Source organism: Crinia signifera, chromosome 5 (assembly GCF_055691185.1).
Source record: "Crinia signifera chromosome 5, ASM5569118v1, whole genome shotgun sequence".
Lineage (NCBI taxonomy): Eukaryota > Metazoa > Chordata > Amphibia > Anura > Myobatrachidae > Crinia > Crinia signifera.
Genome location: NC_139221.1, coordinates 36,539,508 through 36,562,787, shown reverse-complemented (window position 1 = coordinate 36,562,787; position 23,280 = coordinate 36,539,508). Strand labels below are relative to the sequence as shown.

The 23,280-nt window shown below is 48.4% G+C and overlaps 1 protein-coding gene across 3 annotated transcripts in view; it reads right to left on the bottom strand.

Moving 5' to 3' along the window:
* Window positions 1-23,280, bottom strand: part of MATN2 (matrilin 2) — a 94,037-nt gene that overhangs the window by 20,908 nt on the left and 49,849 nt on the right. The window contains exons 9-12 of one of the 3 annotated variants that reach the window (XM_083187014.1): window positions 21,938-22,060; window positions 19,148-19,270; window positions 13,874-14,000; window positions 4,455-4,573 (exon numbers count right to left, since the gene is read on the bottom strand). In XM_083187014.1, the coding sequence (XP_083043140.1) occupies window positions 4,455-4,573; window positions 13,874-14,000; window positions 19,148-19,270; window positions 21,938-22,060 (492 nt within the window). Of the gene's footprint in view, window positions 1-4,454; window positions 4,578-13,873; window positions 14,001-19,147; window positions 19,271-21,937; window positions 22,061-23,280 lie in introns of all 3 variants that reach the window. The other 2 variants (XM_083187013.1, XM_083187015.1) reach the window with 2 other exon arrangements.

The window sequence follows — 23,280 nt, the reverse complement described above, 5'->3', positions numbered from 1 at the left end:
GCACTTACCTCAGAGACTAAGGGCAAAATTTACTAAGCATACGACTATGGGGGTTATGCTGGTTCACTCCTTCTGCCAAATTCCTTCTCAAATGGACAAAACCATGTGCACTGCAGGTGGGGTAGATGTTACTTGTGCAGAGAGAGTTATGCGGGGTACACACCAGGACGACCCGCTCACGATGCACATCGTGAGCGGGTCGTCAGTGTCTCGTCCGACCCGGTCACGGTGACGCGGGGGGGCACGACCCGCTCACGATGTGCACCGTGAGCGGGTCCGATCCGATGGCGACCCGCACCCGGCTGTATGGTCGTCATTGAGATCCTACCTGCAGCAGGTAGGATCTCAATAACGACCGACCGACCCGCGGGACCGCGCATCGGATCGGTATCGGTCCACAGCAGGTCAGAAAAGGGCCCAATCAGCACACAATCTACATCCAATTGATCGGAATTGGATCGAGATTGTGGGGATCGGGCCCTAGTCGTCCTGGTGTGTACCCAGCATTAGATTTGGGTGGGGTTTTACTTCAAAGTGAGATCTATATTGCAGTGTCAAAATAAAACAGCCAGTATTTTCCCTGCACAGAAAAAAAAAAATAACTCACCAAATCTAATTCTACATCTGCCCCCCTGCAGTGCACATGGTTTTGTCCATTTAAGAAGGCATTTGCCAGAAGGAGTGAACCAGAATAACCCCCTATGTGTCAGTCGTATTCGTATTTTGTATATGACTGAATACGACTGTTATCCGTGGAGTATTTCATTTGCAAATTCATATTCCGAAGAATAATTTACAGAGGTGTCGTATTTTTCGATGTCATATGGAGTTGTATTTTTTGGGCATATTTCTTTACAATTTGTACTAGAATACACCTAGTATATGTTCATATATTGAAATACGACTTGATAGTAAATTTCAAAATGACATTGGAGTAATTTAAAATTCAGGGTGTATTCTTTAGGGATACGGTCGTATTATCGACCACACTTAGGTTGACAGACATGAGGTCGACACCGTTGGGTCGACAGGCAGCAAAGTCGACAAGGTTCTAGGTCGACATGGATAAAGGTTGACAGGTTTCTAGGTCGACATGGTTTTAGGTTGACAAATGCGTTAGGTCGACATGGGTTAGGTCAACAAATGCTTGACAGGTGTCTAGGTTGACATGGTTTTAGGTCGACAAATGCGTTAGGTCGTCATGGGTTAGGTCAACAAATGCGTTAGGTCGACATGGGTTATGTCGACATGGGTTGGGTCTACAGGTCGCAAGGTCGACATGGGGTTTTTCACTGTTTTTTGAGTCGACATGTGCCGACAGGCGGTATTTCATGCCCTACCATACACTAGGGCTTGGTGGGAGAATAAAATAGTGTGCCCGAAGCATTGCTAGCGAAGCGAGCGATGCGAGGGGCTGCGGTTGACTTTCAACTGTGTTCATGTCGACTGTGTCGACATTCGGGTAAAAAAAAAGTGAAAAAACACGTCAACCTCACGACCTGTCGACCTAACCCATGTCGAGCTAACGCATTTGTTGACCTAAACCCATGTCGACATGGTCCCATGTCAACCTCGACATCTTTCGACCTTCACCTATGTCGACATAGAACCCTGTCGACCCAACGGTGTCGACCTAATTGCTTTCGACCTAAGTGTGGTCGATAATATGATCCACACCCATTCTTTCGATGCTGTATTAATTCATGTTTTTGTATGAATACGGCCAGTTCTTGTGGTGGTAAAATACAAAATACTAAGATTATTTCACATTAGTAAATGACACAAATACATGCCCGAATACGACTGAATATGAATACGCCGATTCCTACCGTATTTTGCTTGGTAAATTTCTCCCTAGGGTACTTGCGCTCTCGCCAGATGTGTTATGTAGTAACAGCGCTGCAGGCGTAATGCACAGAATTTATCTTGGAGAGATTCTATGCTCGAGCAATGAGTCATTCAGTAATGAGTAAACGCAGGGTCAATTATCACCTATCCAATCAGGCACCAGTGAGACATTAGTCATCCGTGCCTGTCACCCAATGGCTGAACTAGAGACTTGTAGGCCCTATACTGTAGCTCCAGTTTGTAAGGGCCCCAATGTACCACCCAATAGTATAAAAATGTATATAGCACAGTGAAAGCGGGCCCCTGAGAGCTTGGGCCACATAGCAGCTGCACTCCTTGCACCTATGGTAGTTACGCTCTTGCTGTCACCTACTAGCTTGCTGCATGGCAGCTGCCATGATGGCTACATTTAAAGGCACGGAAAAGAGCCAAAGCAGATCCTCTGACAACTGAGACACCTTGGTTTTCACTGACAGTTTACAATTTTTTAAATAAAAACCATTGTGGTGTTATTGGCCCTCCAAGCCCCGACACCCTGCACCCACTAAATAGACCAAGATTGCGACAACCAATGAAGAAATCTCTGGGAAAATACAGTATCACAGACTCATTACAACTAGACATATGTGCATATGCTATAGAGAAACTACCAGGGAACTCCCCAGGTAACTGAGCTCATAGGTGCTCTTGTCACTATGCATGCAATGGAGTGAGGGGCGGAGCTACAGAGTGGCACATGGGCGCTCTCCTCTTTTGAGAGAGACGTATCTGTGCGGTGTCATCAATATCAGCAGTGTCAGATTAACAACTGTCCCCAAACAACCCTTTATGGCCTCACAACGTACTGTACTCTGCCGAAGGAGCCTCTAGCCTTCATTTTGCTGAGTATCACAGTTTACAGTAGTTCCCTCCATAGCCCACACTCATTACAAAGGATTCCCAACCCCAATGTCATTATTTGCAATGCCTGGATAGTTTTATTTAATCACACAGGTTCCTCGGGGCACCAGAGCATTAAGCTGGACACAGAAACAGATTATGTATCTAAAATTTCTCACCAACTGTTCTGGTCTGATTTGTATTCTTTGTGGCATCTGATTTGCTTGCACAGGCTAATCCTATTGTGCAATTTGTGGGTAATCAGTTTCTGTTACTTAACTCCTTGCGGTCTGTGGGAATAGGTGTTGCTGAGGCAGAATAATGCAGAGACCACGAGCAGAACTAACATTAACCCCTGGGGCTGGGATCATGTGTAACTATGCAGATTATCTCTGTCCTTTACAAATACCAATGTTCGTTCATTTTCTTACACGGATTAATGAAATCTGCCTGTTCTCTGGCTCTTTCTATTGAAATTGATTCATTGGGTGTAGCGGTTTGCATGAAGCTGGGTAAACGCCTAGCAGTGGTAGCCAACCCTAGCCCTCGAGAGCTACCAACAGTGCACATTTTCCAGACAACCTAGCTGCTGCACAGCTGCACTCATTAATCACTGACATATTTTAAAAGATACACAGATGGAGCTAATTAGCTCACTTGTGATTCTGTGAGGAGACCTGCAAAACATGCACTGTTGGTAGCTCTCGAGGACTAGGGTTGGCTACCCCGGGCCTATAGATATATCTGCAGATCAATCTATCTGTAGATATATATCTCTAGATCAGTGGTTCTCAAACTCAGTCCTTAGGACCCCAAACAGTTCCCCTTTTCCAGGTCACCCCACAGGTGCACTCAGTACTGGCACATTTTAAAAGATCCTCACTTGATTATGTGAGGAGACAAAATATGCACTGCGTGGGGTCCTGAGGACCGACTTTGAGAACCTGTGGTCTAGATGGATCGGGCAGTGTGTTCTGCAAACACGCTGTTCCAGCAGTCATTACAGGCGCCCGCCTAGTTCATACTTACCTACCTGACCCTCTCCATGCGGGAGAAAATGCTCTGTTCCTGGACTTCCCTGGTAATGTAGGATTGCCATCACCTGTGGGGAGCTAGGTAATTGATAAGACAGGTGTCACCACAGGTGATGGCAATCATACATTACCAGGGAAGTCCAGGAACAGAGCATTGTGTCCCTCCTGGAGAGGGTCAGGTAGGTAAGTATGGCAGGAGGTCTTGGCTGCGGGACTCGGAGGATGTAATCAGGGCAGAGCCAAGGCCCCAAAACAAATAATAATAAAAAAACAAATATTAAAAAAAGGAACATTGATGCTCACATCTGTACTAGAAAATGCCTACTACTGTGTATGACAGGCGTGGCCAAACTGTGGCCCTCCAGCTGTTGTGAAACTACACATCCCAGCATGCCTCGCCATAGTTTTAGCATTCCAAAATAGCAAAACTGTGGCAAGGAATGATGGGAATTGTCATTTCACAACAGCTGGAGCGTCCTCGTTTAGCCATGCCTGGCGTATGAGCACCAATAGAATGTGGAAGCTGGTTCTGTATCATGACCAATCTCTTACTTGGGACATATTACAGCTGTGTTAATATTGCTGTAAAAATGACTGAAATCCTTCGACCACCACTGAGTGTCCATCCTAGCATGTACTGTATGCGCATTATATTATGCCAGACCCCAGTCATCGCGGTTACACTGTACTTACTTCTGCATTTCTTGCCATCTTCCGCCAGGATGTAGCCTTCCGAGCATGCACAGTAGTAGGAGTTGTCACTGGTTACACAGAGATGCTCACAGCCATGCTCAGTGGTCCTGCACAGGTCTCTACCTGAGAACCAGACAACACGTAGTTACCACAACAGGCAGCTACTGTATGAGCCATATAATAATTCTGTAAGGTCCAGCCTGTCTACAATGTGTACAGGCTCCTACTGCTAGGGAGACAGGACAGACCTGGCCAGAGAGGAGGACCTACTGTACCTGGTCACCTGAACGGGGCATGTAAGGGAGTGGGGAGGGGGCGGGGCAGATAGAGAGGGTGGGGAGCTGGAGAGGGCAGGGGATGGGATTGGGAGCTGCAGAGGGCAGGGGATGGGATGAAGTCCTGAGGTGACGTCATATTATTCTGGCTCATAATACACCTTATAATCAGGGTATCATACTATATGGAGCTGAAGGCTGATTAAGCTTGAAGCATTATAAGAGCCCTGACTTAGGGTCAGCAAAAGTTCAGGTAGTGAAAAAACTCTGCTGGGTTTTTCTGCCTAGTGATAAGGTGGGCAGAAGTAGTTAGCCTATCAGGGGTTAAGGGGGAGGGTACATGTTAGCACTACTTAAGCTCTAGGGACCATGTGACCTCCACCTTCTTACCTTTGGAAGTGTTGGTGTCCTGTGGGCTCCTGCGCGGATCTGGTGAGTTTTTGCTTCCTTATTACAACTGTACTTTAGTGATGTCTCGTCCTAGGCGTTCTGCCCCCCCTCCCCGCCGCCTGGTGGATGCTGCCAGGCCTCTTGCGGGGTACCGGCGGCCCAGGGTGCGGGTGGTTGAAGTGGAGGACTTGGCAGTGGCTCTGCCTGTCCCCTCAGGAAGTGCGGCGCCAGGTTCACCTGGTTTATTGTTTCCCCCTCCACCGTCCTCTTCCCCGGCGGGGAGCGCGGTAATGGCGGCGGATGTGGACCAGGCCGGGGCTTTAGGAAGCGCCCGGCCTGAGGCGGTGGCTCCGGGGGTGGCTGCGGCCTCGGGTCCCCCGGCGGACGAGGGGTTAAATGCTGAAGCTCAGACCGCGTCGGAGGACGGCGCGCGGTCTGAGCTGGCAGAGCGGGAGACGGAGGTGCCTGCGGCGGGGCTGGAGGACGCAGGAGGAGTACAGGTCTCGGCGCTGCTGAGCGCGAGGCCTGTCTCCGTGACGCAGGCGGCGGGGACTCTCCCGGCGCCTGTTGAAATGCAGGGGTTCCCGGCGCTGCCGGGAACAAGGTCGGAAGCAGGACTGGGGGATATGTTTGGCATGTTGTCTCCCCATGCGGGGAGCAACATTTTCAGTGCTGGGGCTGGGATAAGAGAGGGGGGGGGCGCGTCAGGGATGGGGGCGGGCACCCGCTTGCACGGAGCAGGGATAAGCTCTGTGGGTGGCCTGGGCGCAGCTAGGGGGGTAGAGAGTGGTCCTGCAATGGGGGATGTGAATTTTAGCAGACCCCAGGCCAGCATGGGCATGGGGTTGAGTGGGTGGGTTCCCCCCAACCCCGTGGGTGGGCACATGGGGTTTGCAGGGGTAGGCCCCAGGCCAGTGGGATTCAATACGGGAGTGGGGCAAGTGGGTGCTGCATCTGCTCCTAATGCAGGGTTAGGGGTATCTGGAGGGCTGTTGTACTCCAGGAGTACGCTGGCTGCACCTATGCACTCACAGGTATCGGCAGCAGGAGGTGGCCAGGGGTTCCCCTTAGGGGGTGGGGTTAGGTCTTCCCCAGCTTGGCAGGGGAGTCATTCCCTTTCAGCACCACTGGGAGCACCCATGGGGGGTTGGCAGGGTCAGTGGGCCCCTCATAGCTCTCCGTTTTTTCAGTCACCTGCGGGAGGGAGTTTTCAAAGTGTGTTGTCTCAGGGGGCTCCCTGGAGACCGTTAATGTCCACGGGTTATGGGGTTCACCATGCGGGAGGTTATCAATCGGGTCCCCCGGGTCACCCCTTGTGGTGGCCCATGGTTTCTCAGGGCTATGGGTCACCTAGTTCGGCGGTGAGTGGTTGGGACCAGGGGCCAGGCTTTCCGGGGTACTGGCAGCCTCAGGCGGGGCAAGGGTTTGGTGTTTCTTCTGGGGTGGGAATGTTTGGGTATCCCCAGGTATCTCAGGGAACTGGGAACCCGGTCAGGTCGGCGCACCAGCCGAGGGTTCCGCCTTCAGGTTCTTTTGTTGTGATTCCTCCTTCCCCTGCGGCAGCTTCGGCTTCTGCTGTGGTGGAAGGGGATAGTGTGGTGTCTTCTCCCCCCCCCCCCTCTCTGGTTGTGTCTTCGCAGGTGGGTGCGGAGCAAGTGGCAGCAGTAGCATCCAGAAGGAGAAGTCGGGAGCTCAGAGTGGAGACGAGGGCAACTCCTGTAACGTCTGCAGCAGTTTCCGGGTCGGCCGTTGCGGCTGACGAAGCTCAAGGAACATCAGGCACGGGTGAGTTGGCTGATCATTCTTCCTGTGATTCTACAGATAGTGACACAAGTAGCGTGGGGTCGGATTCCCCTCGGCGCCCGCGTAAGTTAGCCAGGATGATTGCGCGCCAGGTTGCTAAGGTTACCACAAAAGACAAGCCTTTGGGTGCAAGCGCTGCTCCTCCTCCTGCGGAACCACCCCTGTTCACCGAAATGGTTCATTGTGCGAACACAGCGGTCACCAGGGGCATCCGTAAGAGGATGAGGGAAAAGATTAGAAAGGGGAAGTATGTTGACATTTTTACGTTGACGGATGACATGAAGCAGGCTTTTGAGAAGGCGAAAAAGGCTGATGGAATAGGGGAGAATGCTTTTAGAAATTTTCACCAGTGGCTCAAGGGGTTTTTAGTTTTTGCAGCCTGTTATGCTGAGACGAGGGTGGGGGAATACCCCAATCTTATAAAATATTTGTTTTTGGTGCACGAGATGTACTTGAAAACAAAGGGGTATTCCTGGCGGGAGTATGATGAAAAGTTTCGTCGCAAGCAGGACGGGAACGGGGTGTTGCCCATGGGGTTTAAGGACGTGGAGGTCTGGTTGGAGGTTACTCAGCAGACCAGGCCTTTGGGTGAAGTTTCGGGGAAAAAGGTGGCGGTGGCGCCAGCTCAATCCCCCAAGGTAGCGGGCAAGGGCAAGTGTTTCGCTTATAATGAGGGAAAATGCAACAGGGGGGCGAATTGTCGTTTTCGCCACTCCTGCAGAGTGTGCGGGTCCAGTCACCCAGCAAAGGATTGCACCGCAGCCCCATTTTCCAAGGCAGGTGATGCCAGCGATGCCGCTGGAAGTCACAAGTAAGGCCCCTTCGCCTATAGTGGTGGCAGAGTTAGGCAGGTGGCTTAGGAGCTACCCTGATCGGGAGGCTGCCAGTTTTTTGTTTAATGGTTTTCGCTCGGGTTTTCAGTTGCCGATAGAAGGTTCTGTGCATGTTGTTTCAGTTAGGAACTTAAAATCGGCCAGGGATTTTCCTCTCATTGTCCGCCAGAAAGTGGACTCGGAAATAGCGTTAGGGCGTATGTGCGGTCCATATGCGGTACCGCCAATACAGGGTTTATGCATTTCTCCGGTAGGTGTTGTTCCCAAGAGTACCCCGGGAAAGTTTAGGTTGATCCAACACCTATCTCACCCCCACGGGGGGTCAGTTAATGATGCCATACCGGAGGAACTGTGCAGGGTTAGGTACCAGCTGTTCGAGGAGGCCTTGGAGTTAGTGAGAGGCTGTGGCTGCAATGCGTGGTTAGCAAAGGTAGATGTTGAAGCTGCTTTTCGGTTGTTACCAATACACCCGGATTCCTTGCGGTTCCTGGGTTTTAAGTTGGGTAGCGAGTTTTTTGTGGATAGATGTCTACCTATGGGGTGCTCGGTTTCTTGTGCGTATTTTGAGAGGTTTAGTTGTTTTTTGCATTGGTGCATTCAGTCGGCTTCAGGGCATCAGGGTATTGCTCATTACCTGGACGATTTCCTTTTTGTGGGTCAAGGCGGGAGCAAAGTTTGCGAGAGGTTATTGGAGGTTACTGAGAGGGTTTTTGGAGCATTAGGGGTTCCCATAGCGGAAGGGAAAACAGAGGGTCCAACCCATTGCCTCAGCTATCTGGGAATCGAAATTGATTCCCAGGCGGGATGCTGCCGTCTCCCGGCGGACAAGGTTCAGAAGCTGTTGGGTCTCATTGAAGACTGCCTGGGTAAGCGGAAAGTGCGGTTAAAGCAGGTACAGTCGTTATTGGGATCTTTCAATTTTGCGTGCAGGATCATTCCAATGGGACGTGTTTTTTGTCGCAAATTGGAGCGGGCAACAGCTGGTGTGGCGCGGCTCCATCATTCAGTTTATCTTTCAAGGGAAATCAGGGAGGATTTAAAGGTTTGGTCTTCGTTTTTGGTTTCGTTTAACAGGGTAGTTTTGTGGCCTGCCCCTCCTTGTTTCAACAGTGCGTTGCAGTTGTTTACGGATGCGTCGGGTAGTTGTGGGTTTGGAGCTTTTTTCAGGTTGGAGTGGTGCGTTTCGGTCTGGCCAAAGTCCTGGGTGGATAGGGGCTTTACCAGGAACCTGTTGTTGTTAGAATTGTTTCCTATTGTGGTGTCTCTGGTGTTGTGGGCCCGCGATTTGGCCGATAGGCAGGTGGTTTTTAGGTGCGACAACATGGGGGTCGTGCACGCGATTAATAATCAGAGGAGTTCATGCCCGTTCACCTTGCGGCTGCTCAGGCATCTAGTATTGCAGTGTTTGCGTTTTAATATTAATTTCTCTGCCAGCCATGTACCGGGCATAGATAATAACATTGCGGATGCATTGTCCCGTTTCCAATGGGAGAGGTTCCGGGAATTGGTACCCGGGGCGTCTCCAGTGGGTTTGACATGCCCGCCTTATGTCTGGCAGATCATCGAACCGGGTTAGTGGGGCTGGCCAGAAACGCTCTGGCTCCTTCCACGCAAAGGGCATATGATGCAGCATGGAGGGATTGGCAGGCCTTCCTGGGTAGGTATGGTCGGGAAGGTGAGTCCATGGAAGACAGGTTGGGTGTTTTTGTATGGGAGCACTACGAGGCGGGTAGGGCTAAAGGGGCCATGTCGATTGCCCTTGCGGGCATAGCCTTTCATTCTAGGCTGCGGGGTCAGGAGGACCCCACTCGGTCCTTTGTGTTGGCCAAGGCCATGAAAGGGTGGGCTAGGGCCAACCCGGCGCCAAAGGACGCAAGGCGTCCCATTGATTTGGCACTGCTGAAGGATCTGGTTAAGGTATTAGCGGATGTGGGGGAATCTCCTTTTGAGGTGCTGCTGTTCAGGACCGCTTTTGTGTTTGCATTTTTCGGGGCTTTTAGAGTAAGCGAATTAGTGGCCAAGAACAAAGCGGGCAAAGAGGCAGGTTTGTTGGTGGGCAACGTCCAAATGGGTAGTGGCAGCGTGTTATGCAGGTTGGTCAAGTCCAAAACAGATCAACTGGGAAAGGGGCGCTGGGTCACATTGCAGGCGCAAAGCGTTAAGGATATCTGCCCGCTCGGCTTGGCGCAAGCTTATTTAGGAATCCGCCCTGCGGGGATTCAGGGGCAGTTTTTGTTGCATGAAGATGGGAGTTCACTGTCAAAGTTTCAATTTGCTGCAGTTTTAAAGCAGTGTTTAGAAGTGCTGGGGCTAAGGCCCCAGGAGTATGGGACCCATTCCTTTCGGATTGGGTCGGCTACACAGGCGGCGGCGTCCGGATCGTCGGTAAGTGAGATCCGGGCGCTAGGCCGGTGGAAGTCAAATGCATACAAGTCTTATGTTCGTTTAGATAAGTTGTAGATGCGCCTGTTGCGCCAACCCTAAAACGAAGTTTACTGTCGGTTTTGGAACGGCAGCGTTCCGGAATCGATGGTGTGAAGGTTGCTTTTACTTTTTCCTCCACGGGGGCCTTAATTCAATTGGCAAAACTGGTCCACGGGAGGTTTTTTAAGTTTTCTCCTTCACATGGGTTGATTATGTATCAAGTTGTGTTTTCAAGATTAAGATACTGATGTCAGGGAATCTCTTTATTTTTTCAGTTCCAACGGATTCATCAGGACAAATATGGCTCATCGGCCATTCTTTTATTTATTGGGCCGGTAGGCATCCAATGGCAAGAAGGTCACATGATTATCTTGGTGATAGGCAGGTCAGGTGGATAGGAGTCCGGGGTCTGCGGTGGGTTGAGTTCCTGAAAGTGCTCATGAGGCATGAGAGGAACTGGGGCAGGCCTGAGTGGCTGGTCATTCATCTCGGTGGTAATGATCTGGGTATTACCAAAGGGATTGACTTGATTCTAAGCATCAAGTCGGATCTGGTAGCGTTGAGGGCACACTGGCCTAATGTTAAGGTGGTGTGGTCGGAGATAATTCCCAGGTTTCATTGGCGGGGTGCAGTTAGGATCTCCGCCATTGAAAAGGCTCGCAAGAAGGTGAACTCCGCAATAGGAGTTTTTGTGAGAGCCATGGGGGGAATTGTCGTCAAACATCCTTCACTGGTCCTGGACAGTGTGAGGTTTTATCGTGAGGATGGGGTGCATCTTTCCCCTGCGGGAAATTGCATCTTCTTGGAGGATATTTTTAGAGTTTGGGCTTGAGTATACGGGTTAATGGCTTTTCGGGTTTTTTATAATGGGGATGGCGGTGGAGGTTGCCTTAAGGCAACCTTTGTTGTGGCGGAAAGTCGCTACCAGCCAGCGGTCAAAGGGGGGCATAAGCGGTCATCGTGGGACACCACCCCTTTCGTAGGACGGCGAGTGGTCCTCGCCATGCGGGTGGACAAGGGGCGTTCCCCTGCGGGACCGCCCATTTTTTGCTCTGCCAGGTTAGGGGGTGGTGAGATCCTCACGATGCAGGTTGTGCCAGTTAGGAGGCGGTGGTGAACCCCTCCTCAAGTTTAAGTCACATGTTTCAAGTTGACTGGGCTGGCGTGTGGTAGCGACTAAGAATTTTTTGCCATCCTCCATCTTTTAGTTTAACGTTAGGGACTTGATCTTTAAGATCCCAAAATTCCAAATTTAAAATTCTAGTTTAGCTTAACAAGGTCTTCAATAAATAATTCCTTTGACCTTTTTAAACGTAATTCTGGTGTCTGAGTCTTTATTTTGTCTGCGTGATTTATTTGCGTCAGTCTCAATTATTTTTAAGTAGAGGTTTTGTAATTATGGTTAAGTAAAGGTTAATTAAGTCATGGGCTACTTAATGGAGCTGAAGGCTGATTAAGCTTGAAGCATTATAAGAGCCCTGACTTAGGGTCAGCAAAAGTTCAGGTAGTGAAAAAACTCTGCTGGGTTTTTCTGCCTAGTGATAAGGTGGGCAGAAGTAGTTAGCCTATCAGGGGTTAAGGGGGAGGGTACATGTTAGCACTACTTAAGCTCTAGGGACCATGTGACCTCCACCTTCTTACCTTTGGAAGCCCTCCCGCCCTCCCTATTTTAGTACCCAGCGGTGGGATGGTTATCCCTTAGAGTGCTGGTACGCTTGGTCTTTGATAAGCATTTTTTGTGGTGGCTTTTCAGCCAAAATGGCGGAAAGTCGCTACCAGCCAGCGGTCAAAGGGGGGCATAAGCGGTCATCGTGGGACACCACCCCTTTCGTAGGACGGCGAGTGGTCCTCGCCATGCGGGTGGACAAGGGGCGTTCCCCTGCGGGACCGCCCATTTTTTGCTCTGCCAGGTTAGGGGGTGGTGAGATCCTCACGATGCAGGTTGTGCCAGTTAGGAGGCGGTGGTGAACCCCTCCTCAAGTTTAAGTCACATGTTTCAAGTTGACTGGGCTGGCGTGTGGTAGCGACTAAGAATTTTTTGCCATCCTCCATCTTTTAGTTTAACGTTAGGGACTTGATCTTTAAGATCCCAAAATTCCAAATTTAAAATTCTAGTTTAGCTTAACAAGGTCTTCAATAAATAATTCCTTTGACCTTTTTAAACGTAATTCTGGTGTCTGAGTCTTTATTTTGTCTGCGTGATTTATTTGCGTCAGTCTCAATTATTTTTAAGTAGAGGTTTTGTAATTATGGTTAAGTAAAGGTTAATTAAGTCATGGGCTACTTAATATACACACATGCATGCGTCTAATACAAGATAACTATTTGTTTAATGAATAAGTGGATTACCTGTAAACCACTAGGGGGAGGGGGGGTGGGGGGCATGAGACATTGATTCTGACCACCCCAGTAAAGGCCCTGATAATATCAAGGGTCATTGCAATGACAGTGACATGATGGGCCTTATTTTGGTTCATTCTTTCTGACAAAATCCTTCTTAGATGGACAAAACCATGTGCACTGCAGGGGGGGCAGATGTAACATGTGCAGAGAGAATTAGATTTGGGTGAGTAATTTTGTTTCTGTGCAGGGAAAATACTGACTGCTTTATTTTTACACTGCAATATAGATCTCACTTTGAAGTAAAACCCCACCCAAATCTAATTCTCTCTGCACAAGTAACACCTGCCCCACCTGCAGTGCACATGGTTTTGCCCATCTAAGAAGGATTTTGTCAGAAAGAATGAACCAAAATAAGGCCCAATGTGAGGAGGATAATGGAAGCCACAAACTGGGAGTTATATAGTGGAAGGATCAGGGTCCCCAGCAGCACAGAGTATATCAGGAGATTCATGATATGTCAGTGAGGACAGACTTGCATGTGACAGTGGCAGTGACATGAAGTGAGGAGGATAATGGAGGCAACAGGAAGCCACAGACTGAGAGTTATATAGTGGCAAGAGCAGGGTCCCCTGAGCCATGATCTCTTACATATCTGTCACCTGTTATTTGTCTGTCTGTTTGTTTTTCCAGTATGCATTCGGACACTGTTGGACCGATTTGGACAAAACCAACGCGAGGCGGCTTGATTGGGTTCAGATTAGGTTCACGGCCACTAAGACCTCAATTTCAACCATGTGGGGGTCCGAAAAGGGGTCTGGCCACTACACAAAGTGGGTCAGGGAAGCAAGATATGGCATAACATAGATGGGGTAGAGGTCAGATCCGGGAGCCAACCACAGAGAGGTGTATGGCGGGCACACCATGGGCATGGGGACCATGTTCAGGGCCTTCGCTGGACAGATTTGGATGAGAACTTCAGAGAGAGATGGCAAATGGTCTGGGATGCGTAACGGAGGGGCCAGGATCTCTGTCTTATGTCGTTAGTGTACCCAACCCGAGCAACGCCGGGTGCCTCAGCTAGATAAAAATAATTGGCAACAGGTGGCATCAGCACATATTTTAATTGTATTTAAATTATTGCTCTTTTATTTACTATTTATACACTTTCCACTTACACTTCGCGAGTTTCGTGAAGATTTCAATAAGTATAATAAAAGTAATATTTTATTGTGGCTATACTTGGTTCAATGAGCAATATATGAAATAACTTTTTTAAATTGGTTCAACAAGTGCCCGGCTTAGTAATACTTGTTCTTTTCCCGTTTTTGTCTGTATGTCAGACCCACAGTACTTACTTCTGCATTTCTTGCCGTCTCCCGCCAGGACGTAGCCTTCCGAGCATGTACAGTAGTAGGAGTTGTCACTGGTTACACAGAGATGCTCACAGCCATGCTCAGAGGTCCGGCACAGGTCTCTACCTGAGAACCAGACAACACGTAGTTACCACAACAGGCAGCTATAAGCCCAATAATAGTTCCATAAGGTCCAGGCCGCCTCACATGTGTATGTGCCCTTCAACGGCTCCTACTGCTAGGGAGACAGGGCAGACATAAAATGGCAGATGCACTAAGCTTCAAAAGTCATAAAATGGAGAGTAATAAACAGCCAGCCAATCAGCTCCTGCCTGACATAGCAGGTAGGAGCTGATTGGCTGGCTGTTTATCACTCTCAATTTGATCACTTTTGAAGCTTAGTGCATCTGGCACCTGGCCAGAGAGGAGGACCTACCTGATCACCTGAACGGGGCATGTACGGGAGTGGGGAGGGGGCAGAGCAGCAGATAGTGAGGTAAGTGGAGCTGGAGAGGGCAGGGGATGGGATGCAGCCCTGAGGGCGACATATATATATATATATATATATATATATATATATATATATATATATATTACCTAAGTTGCCACAGAGTTTGTTACAGAATGGATGTTTATGGAAATGTTGCAATTGTAAAGATTATAATAATAATAATAATAATTTTATTTATATAGCGTTCTTTCTCCAACAGGGCACTTAATTGGCTTAACACAATATTGATTAATATAGTAGGCGATCTTGACTCATTGGGTGAGATTTAATAGGATGAGAGATTCAGAAAGTGAGAGATTTGGTAAGAAATCTCCAGTTTTTTTTAAAGCGGCAATCATTTACACAGCAATACCAGTTTGATTTTGAAGTGCAAATGATTGCCGCTTTAAAAAAAAAAAAAAGAGAAATCTCACAAAATCTCTCACTTTCTGAATCTCTCATCCTATTAAATCTCACCCATTGTCTGACGCACTTCTTTGGGGCGTGAGGTAAAATGAGCGATGGTTATTACTCGCAAAGTGAAATGTGCTCAATTGTCTGCTTAATGTACATCAATCAAAGTAGATGGGCTGTATTTTTTATTTTATTCTGGAGCAGTGACCAGCTATCCCTTACCACTGATAGCAGTACAGAGAAGAACAGTGTGACACAAATCACCATGTGCTTCCTCCTGCAACCACTAGAGAGCAGTCATTCACAGACACAGTAGAAAGAGTCTTCTCAGGATTTTAGACACTGGTTTGTGCTTAAGCACATTCCTTTCTGCAATCAAGAGCACATAGCCTTTGCAGAATGGGTGCAGAGTGGAGAAGCCTCCTATGGTGTGACAGAGACAAGGAATGCCAGCAAGTCTGACATCATCTACATGTCTGGTGCAAGCAGACTCCATCAGATGCAGCATCTCCACTTTTCGCTGAGTATGATGGGTTTTGTACCATTATATATTAACACTTATATATATATCGCCAGTAGAACAATGATCAAAACAGCAATAATATGACACTAGGTGAGCCCTTCCAATTTATAAGCAACTTTTCTATCATAAACTATATCTTCCTTCCAAGTAGCCAGTACCCACTACCCCTATACCCCCCCCCCCCCCTTACTCCTCCGATGACCAATCATAATGGTCTCAGAGGGGCATCAATCCGGAATTCCGACTGTAGTAACGTCACGACGGTCAGAATCCCGTCCGTTTTTGCTGGATCCGGCACTAATTCGAGAGTCCGAATTCAATGTTCCAACTGTCGAGTGTCGGAAATTCCGAAAATGGTCGGAAACAGCTGCAGATTGTCGGGAAAACTGCCATGAATTCAACAATCCGCGGCTGTTTTCGACAAAACAGATCTGACTTTATAAAAAAGTCAGATCTGACAGCCTTCAATGCTGTCGTTAACGGGTCAATTTTTAGGTGGCAAAAATCCTCTATTTTTTTCCTCCTATAATGCTCATAATTTTGTATCCATTATTGCATGATTTAATTTTTTTTATTCCATCCTATACAATAAAAACTTAATACTGTTCCTCACCTCTATGGGAGGAATTCAAGTGTTTTGCGTGCCAGCTACCACTAGATGGTGCCCAACTGAGAATTCATTTTGATGGGCTGGGAATTCTTTATATTTCTCACTGTATATCTGATTCTTACAGCAGACATTGGTATGTCCCATGCAGTCAGCTCTGGACTGTGTCCCATCTCTCTTCCCTCTCCTCTGAATGATCCGCTTTAAACTCCTGATGTCCTTCCTGTTATGTTTTGAAGCCCTCAGTTTATTAGTCTCTTTGGGGGCCCGGGTTCTCTATTTACGGAGGCCGAGGTCTCACAATAGACCAATAAAGTGGCAATATAACCTCCACCTTCCTGCTACTAATACCTCTCCCTGTACAGCCAAGACGTCTGCTGCTAGCTTTCCCCGATTCACAGCCCTGCTCTCTGCCAGTCCTGTCTCCTGGAACTATCGCTACTAGATCATTTTCCTCTAGTGAAATATACATTTATTCTGTCCTCATTTCACAGTTAGGCTGCTGAAACGTCTATCAAATTCATTCAGGCACACTAAGGGTTATTCTGGTCCGTTCGCAAGGAGTTTTGCGCATGTGCAACCACATTTCTACACATGTGCATACGCCAGTTGCGTGCGGCCACGAGAACAGACTGTTTGCTGGGTGGGGTTGGGATCGTTGGGTGTACAGCAAGTTGGTCGACAAGCGTTAGGTCAACACCGTTAGGTCGACATGGTTCTAGGTCGACATGGTTCTAGGTCGGCAAGGGTCGAGGTCGACATGGATCAAGGTCAACATGGGTTGACAGGTCAATAGGTCGACACAATCATTCAGACGACATGGACACAGTTTCTAGTGCACCGCATCCTTAGGGCACACTATTTTATTCTCCTACGATGCCCTAGTGGATGGTAGGCCATGAAATACCACCTGTCGCCACATGTTGGCTCATAAAACAGTGAAAAACCCCATGTCGACCTTTTGACTGTTGACCAAGACCCTGTTGACCTAATGACCTGTCGACCTAAACCCATATCGACCTAGACCCATGTCGCCCTAGAACCATGTCGACCTAGAACCATGTCGACCTAATGGTGTAGACCAACTTGCTGTAGACCCAATGACCGTATCCCGCTGGGTGCCCGCACCTATGTCGACATAGACACGCTAAAAACATTAAAAACTCATGTCGACCTTTTGCCATGTCGACATTTGGACCCTGTCGACCTTTTGACCCTGCTGGCCTTGTGACTGTCGACCATTAGTGGTCGACCTTATGATTGTAGACCTAGACACTGTTTTATACCATATCCCTCCCCCACTCCCCACCATACCTCCCTCAGAATTATAATAATTATATTATTTACATCTCTCTCTTTCTCCAACAGGACTCAGGGTGCTTTACAGGCATCAAAAACAGACAAACTACTGAAGATTACAAGTGACAAAAAGGGAGGTATAGGGCGGTATTCAATGTGAATACCGGCGATGTGCAGCGAATCCTGTTTAGGATTCGCTGCACATTCGCCACTGCTCGCTGCGTTCCGGAGCCTCGCCGGCTCCGGTATTCAACGAGTCAGGGGCTCGCTGCCCCTGACTGGCGAATTTGAGCTCCTGCGGCGGATGCCGCAGGGAGCCTGAGGACGGTGGCAGGCAGGGAGATGGAAGTCTCCCTGCCTGCCCCAGAACATTTGTGGGGGGGAGGTGGGCTCCCCGGGTGCCAGGCAGCACAGGCTGCCCCCCGGGGGTGCCAGCAGGGGACCGGGTATATTCACTACACCCGATCATGCATATGTAATGATCGGGTGAAGTGAATATATGAATATCTAATGAGTGGCTCGGCTCCGGCCCCCTGCTGGCTGCTGTGTAAAAAAAATTAAAAAAATATATATATTTTTTTAATTAAATATATATTCATGTGCTTACAGCACATGAATAAAAATAGCATGCCCCTCCTCAGAATAAAATTCCAGATTTTTTGACACCATTTGTAAAAAACAAAACACTTTATTTTAAAAGTTCACATTCCACTTCACCATAAAAAGATAGCGATTGCTACTCGGTGAATCATGGCGAAAAAAACCTTGAAATGTATTCGCCATCTAGTCATTGAATAGGATGATTCACCGTTTTAGTCAGAAATTCGCCAAACAGCACAAAATCGCCATAAAAACCTGGCGAATCAGCCTCATTGAATACCGCCCATAGCATAGTTATGTACACTTACCATCCCCTCCACGTGTAAGTGAGGTACGCCCATCTCACTGAGGGGTTCCTATAACAAGGTGGATGTTCTACTGTATTTCCTCCCATTCCATTTTACAAAGTATTTAACCACCCAAAACATAGTTTATATTGGAAATCCTCTTCTAGTTTTCTTTTATGCACACACACGCTAAATACCACGACTGCCACCTCCTGGGTGTGTAGGCGGGACTGTGGGCTATACACTGGTCACAGTTATCCACCTGATTTCCGATGGATCTTATGCACTAGGTATGAAGCTAATACAAATATAGCTGCAGCCCATCCTGAATATAAGGCCTTATTCAGATCTGATCGCAGCACAATTCTGTTCTCGAAATGGACAAAACCAATGCTGCACTGCAGGTGGGGCAGATGTAACATGTGCAGAAAGAGTTAGATTTTGGTGGTGTGTGTTGAAACTGAAATCGACTGTAAATTGCAGTGTAACAATAATGCAGCCAGTATTTACCCTGCACAGAAACAAAATAACTCACACAAATCTAACTCTCTGCACATTTTACATCTGTCCCACCTGCAGTGCATGACTCCAGATCAGATTCATTCTGTCTGTGTAATTCTTTTGTCTTTTCATTGTAAATTTGCAACGATGATCATAATAAATGTAAACATTTTAGTTATATGTGTGTTTTCCCTATCAAGAACCCTATAATATTCCCTTTATAAAAAAAAAATCACAGACGAAACCACAGATTTAAATGTCTCCAATCTAGTATTACTCCATAACTTGCGCTGTCTCGGAATGTTATGCGGTGCAGCATTAACCCCTGTTTCCGTCTGCCAGGAGACCTGAAATAATGACGCTGGCAGCTGGCTTTACTACAAGGATACAGTACAGTATGTGCACGTGTGATCCGGTGACCGCAGAGATCTGTCTAGGCCAAAACATTTAACAATTGTTCCCTTGCGGACAGATTTATACAGACAACACACATGCTGGAGAAGTTCTGAATGGCCCCTCTCGGGCTTCTCTGAGAACACAAGAGTCTCTTACTCTGACACGTCTTCTTATCCTCGCGCAGGAAATATCCTTCCAAGCACTGACACATGTAGGACCCTTCTGCATTCACACACAGGTGCTGGCAGCCATGCTCATTCAGCGCACAGTGATCCACAGCTGAAATGTAAAATAGTATTTATTAAGACAGAGGTGAACACAGTGTACATGGGGGGAGATGTACATGGGGGAAGATGTATTAAACATAGTGAAGTGCTAATGTGGAAGGCGGTAACGCAGCAGCCAACCAGCTTCTAACTGCCAAGTTACAGACTGGGTTTGAAAAATGACAGCAAGGAGCTGATTGGCTGCTGCGTTATCACCTTTCACTTTATCACTTCACCAGACTTAATACATCTGCCGCTGAGAAAAATAGGATTGCATAGCTATAATGGAACTACATATCCTGTAACTGCTGGGACTAGTAGTTCTGCAATAGCTGTTGAAGACCAGGTTGACTACTTCTGGTGTAATAAAATTGATCATGCCAAATCCAATTGATTGAATTAACTGTATGTAGAGAATAACGAGGTATGAATGATGTGAAGCCTTTCCTGTGTGTGAGTCATGCAGCACTTCCCAGCACTGGGCAGATTTCTTAGTGGGTGTTTAGCTCCATAACTCTAAATAAGTCCCCGCTGACGCCGATATTGGCGGCGGCAAGGAACCGGCGGTGTACACCAGGGTTGCCCTTCCTGACCCTCTAATTCAGGAAGAAAATGCTCTGTTCCTGGACTTTCCTGGTAATATAGGATTGCCATCACCTGTGGGGAACTAATTAATTGATAAGAAAGGTGTTTCACCACAGGCAGGGGCGTAGGGAGGGCGGAGCCAGCGAAGCACAAGCTCCGTGCGCCGATACATCAAAGGGTGCCGGAGGCGTGCAGCCCGCTCCCCCCCCCCCCGCCATAGGCGCCGATTCTGAGCACCCACAGGCCGCCCGAGTCCCACCGCCGTGTGACCAGTAAGCATGCGTCTGCCCTCCTGTGCACGCAGGAGGCGGCTTACTCACCCCAACAAGCGGAGTGGAGTAGGCTGGCAGGAGCAGGACCGCCCGGCGCCCGGTATCTGATTCCAGTGAGTCCTGTCAGGCTTTTCGGTTCTATACGGCTCATGCGCAAAATTGCTAAAACTGTGCTGGGATGTGTTACAGTGGAACTACACGTCCCAGCATGCCCTGTCACAGTTTTAGCAATCCATTATATAAAATCTGTGGTAGGGCATGCTGGGACGTGTAGTTCCACAACAGCACTGACTCCAGGCTTGTCAGCTTCTATTTTCTTGGGGTGCCTGCCTGGTGTCTGGCCATGCGCTGACAGTCTGAGTTCCATTCTATAAGGCTCATGTGAGGTCATAAAAGGTTAAGTAAACCCCTTCCCCATGAAGCACCCACCAGCAAAAACATAAAATCGGCATGAGCTCAACTGCCTTGTCCGCCGCTATTAAGTCTCCCGCTGGACCGCTAGCCAATAGGTGCAATCAGAAGCAGCATTGATGGCTGTTGGACCGCAAGCGCCTATTGGCTAGCGGTCCAGCGGGAGACTTAATTGAAAATAGCTGCAGACAGGGGCAGCTCAGCCGGGCAGAACAGGGAGCGTGCAGGGGTCCCCCTTGGCAATGAGCAATTTTAGTACCCCTTGGCAATGAGCAATTTTAGTCCCCCTTGGCAATGAGCTATTTCAGTCCCCCTTGGCAATGAGCTATTTCATTCCCCCTTGACAATGAGCTATTACAGTCCCCCTTGGCAACGAGCATGAAGCCCCATGGCATTGAGCATGAAGCCCCTTGGCATCGAGCATGAAGCCCCTTGGCATCGAGTATGTAGATAAGTGGCACTTATGTGTCAGATGTGTAATGGGCATTATGGTTTGTTACATAGTATGTAATGGGCATCATGTGTGGCCTTATGTGTAATTGGCATTACAGCATGTGGCTTTATGTGTAATGGGTATTACAAAGTTCGCAAAAATGTGCAATGGGCATTACAGTGTGTGGTGTAATGTTAGGCCGCGGCCCCTTTTTTGCAGCGCAAGAGCCCCGCCTACTACAAAACATGCCCTTGATCCGGGCACCGTGGCACCTAGCTACACCACTGACCACAGGTGATGCCAATCCTACATTTCCAGGGAAGTCCAGGAACAGAGCATCTTCTCCCTGAAGAGGGTCAGGAAGGCAACTCTGGTGTACACACACTTGCCGATGCCATTGGGAAAATGGAGCGACGGTCATGCTACCTTCTTTAACAAGGACTCCCTTGTCTGACCAAGTTCAGATGGGGGAGGGGGTCCTTAACGAGGCGTGGGAGCACGCATGGTTAGTGATATTGAGTTTACACACTAGGCCCTTGATGTGGCCAGTGCATTTAAACTCTGTAACATAACAACGTGGATGACGAATAAGGCGTATGGGTAAAAACCGGACCCAGACAAGACCCCGGACCGGACATCAAAATCTGCAGTCTGCGGAGCTTGTAGTGTCCGGTTCGGGGAAGGGGGGGGTGTTCACATGACAGCTGTCAACAGGGAGAGGAGGAGGGGGAGAATAAAGCCTCCTTGTATGGCATGTAGCAAAAACCGGAATGGTCCGGACCACACGGGGAGGCTGTAATCTCCCCTTAACCATGTCCCTGGTGACAGCTATCACAGGCATCCCCCGGGCAAGACACCCCCCCGGACAGGACACTACAAGCTCTGGAATGCAGATTTTGATGTCTGATCCGGCGGACCGGGGGTCTAGCCAGGTCGGGTTTTTACATAGTCCCACAAATAAGTACTGCACATGTCTTACCAGTACAGGTCTTCATATCAGTGTTCAGGACAAATCCCTCATTGCACAGGCACATGTATGAATCCTCCGTGTTGGTACAGACATGCTGACAGCCATGATTACTCTCAGAGCAGTGATCCACCTCTGGTACCAAAAACAACAGGGAACAGAACATAAGAGCTGAGGTCACAGAGTGCTGACATATTGGCCCTTATTCTGATCGGTGCGGATATTCCCGCATTCTTACGGTGCGGTCCGCACGCCACGGTGTTTTGCCGCGTGCGGCCATCGTCCGTAGAAACGCCCACGGGTCCTCCGCATTCGGACGGACTCACTCTTTAAGAACAGGGCGTGTTTACGGACGACATACAAAGCATGCGTGTGCGGGAGAAACACTCCGATTCGGCACGGTATTACAGAGTATTACAGAGTATGCTCGGGAATACCGCATCCGAACGGGAGCCAAGCGGTGCTACCGCACGTAAGCGGAGTATTTACGCCAAACAACCCACTATGAAGTATCTTCTGCTATACATCACATGACCCACTTATTCAATTACCTATCCTCATAAAAAAATGCTTATTTGGAACATGTCGAATACACATGTGTATTGCTAGTATTAATATTCTGTCATGTCCATTGTTAGCAGTTTTAAAGTGTCTGACAAGTACAGCATATGTGGGTGTTTAGTACGGGTTCCTTGAAGCAGCAATGGTTTCAGTTAAAGCACTGACAAGCGTCCTATTAGTGAGTAATGAGTAAAGGAGTCGATTCTATTGGGTTCAGGTGTTAATGGTTGTAGTCATTAGGCGTACGTTCGCCTACCGCATGAACGAGTGGTGTCCGCAAAGCAATAGTACACTTGTGGACACCGCACATTTCTTCCCTTTTTGATCGCGTGCATTCGGAGTGGTTTCCGAATGTACGCCCCCCAACATAAGTGTACTCCCCCGTGTCCGCCCATGTTTCCGCCCCGTTTTGCCCACTTTGAAACTACGCCCATGTGTCATTCCGCATGACGCCCATAATACGCCCCTATTTCCCGACTGATAGCGGTGAACAGTTTTGGACGGGATTTGCCCGAACTGGTACCGAGTCAAGGCGTGGCACATGCGCGTAGCGTTCTCCACGCATGCGCAGACGCCATAAAGACGCGATCCGTAAGTACGCGGTAAAGTCCGCGTCAATCAGAATAAGGGCCATTGTTACTGTGTCCGGACAAATCACCTCCAATATTATAGAACTGTCAAACAATTGTTCATATCATATAAACACTAACATTACCAGCTGGGCAGAGCTCAGATAAGACCGTGGCCTATTATATTGTATATGACTGTTCAATACATAAGGCACCAATCGAAAC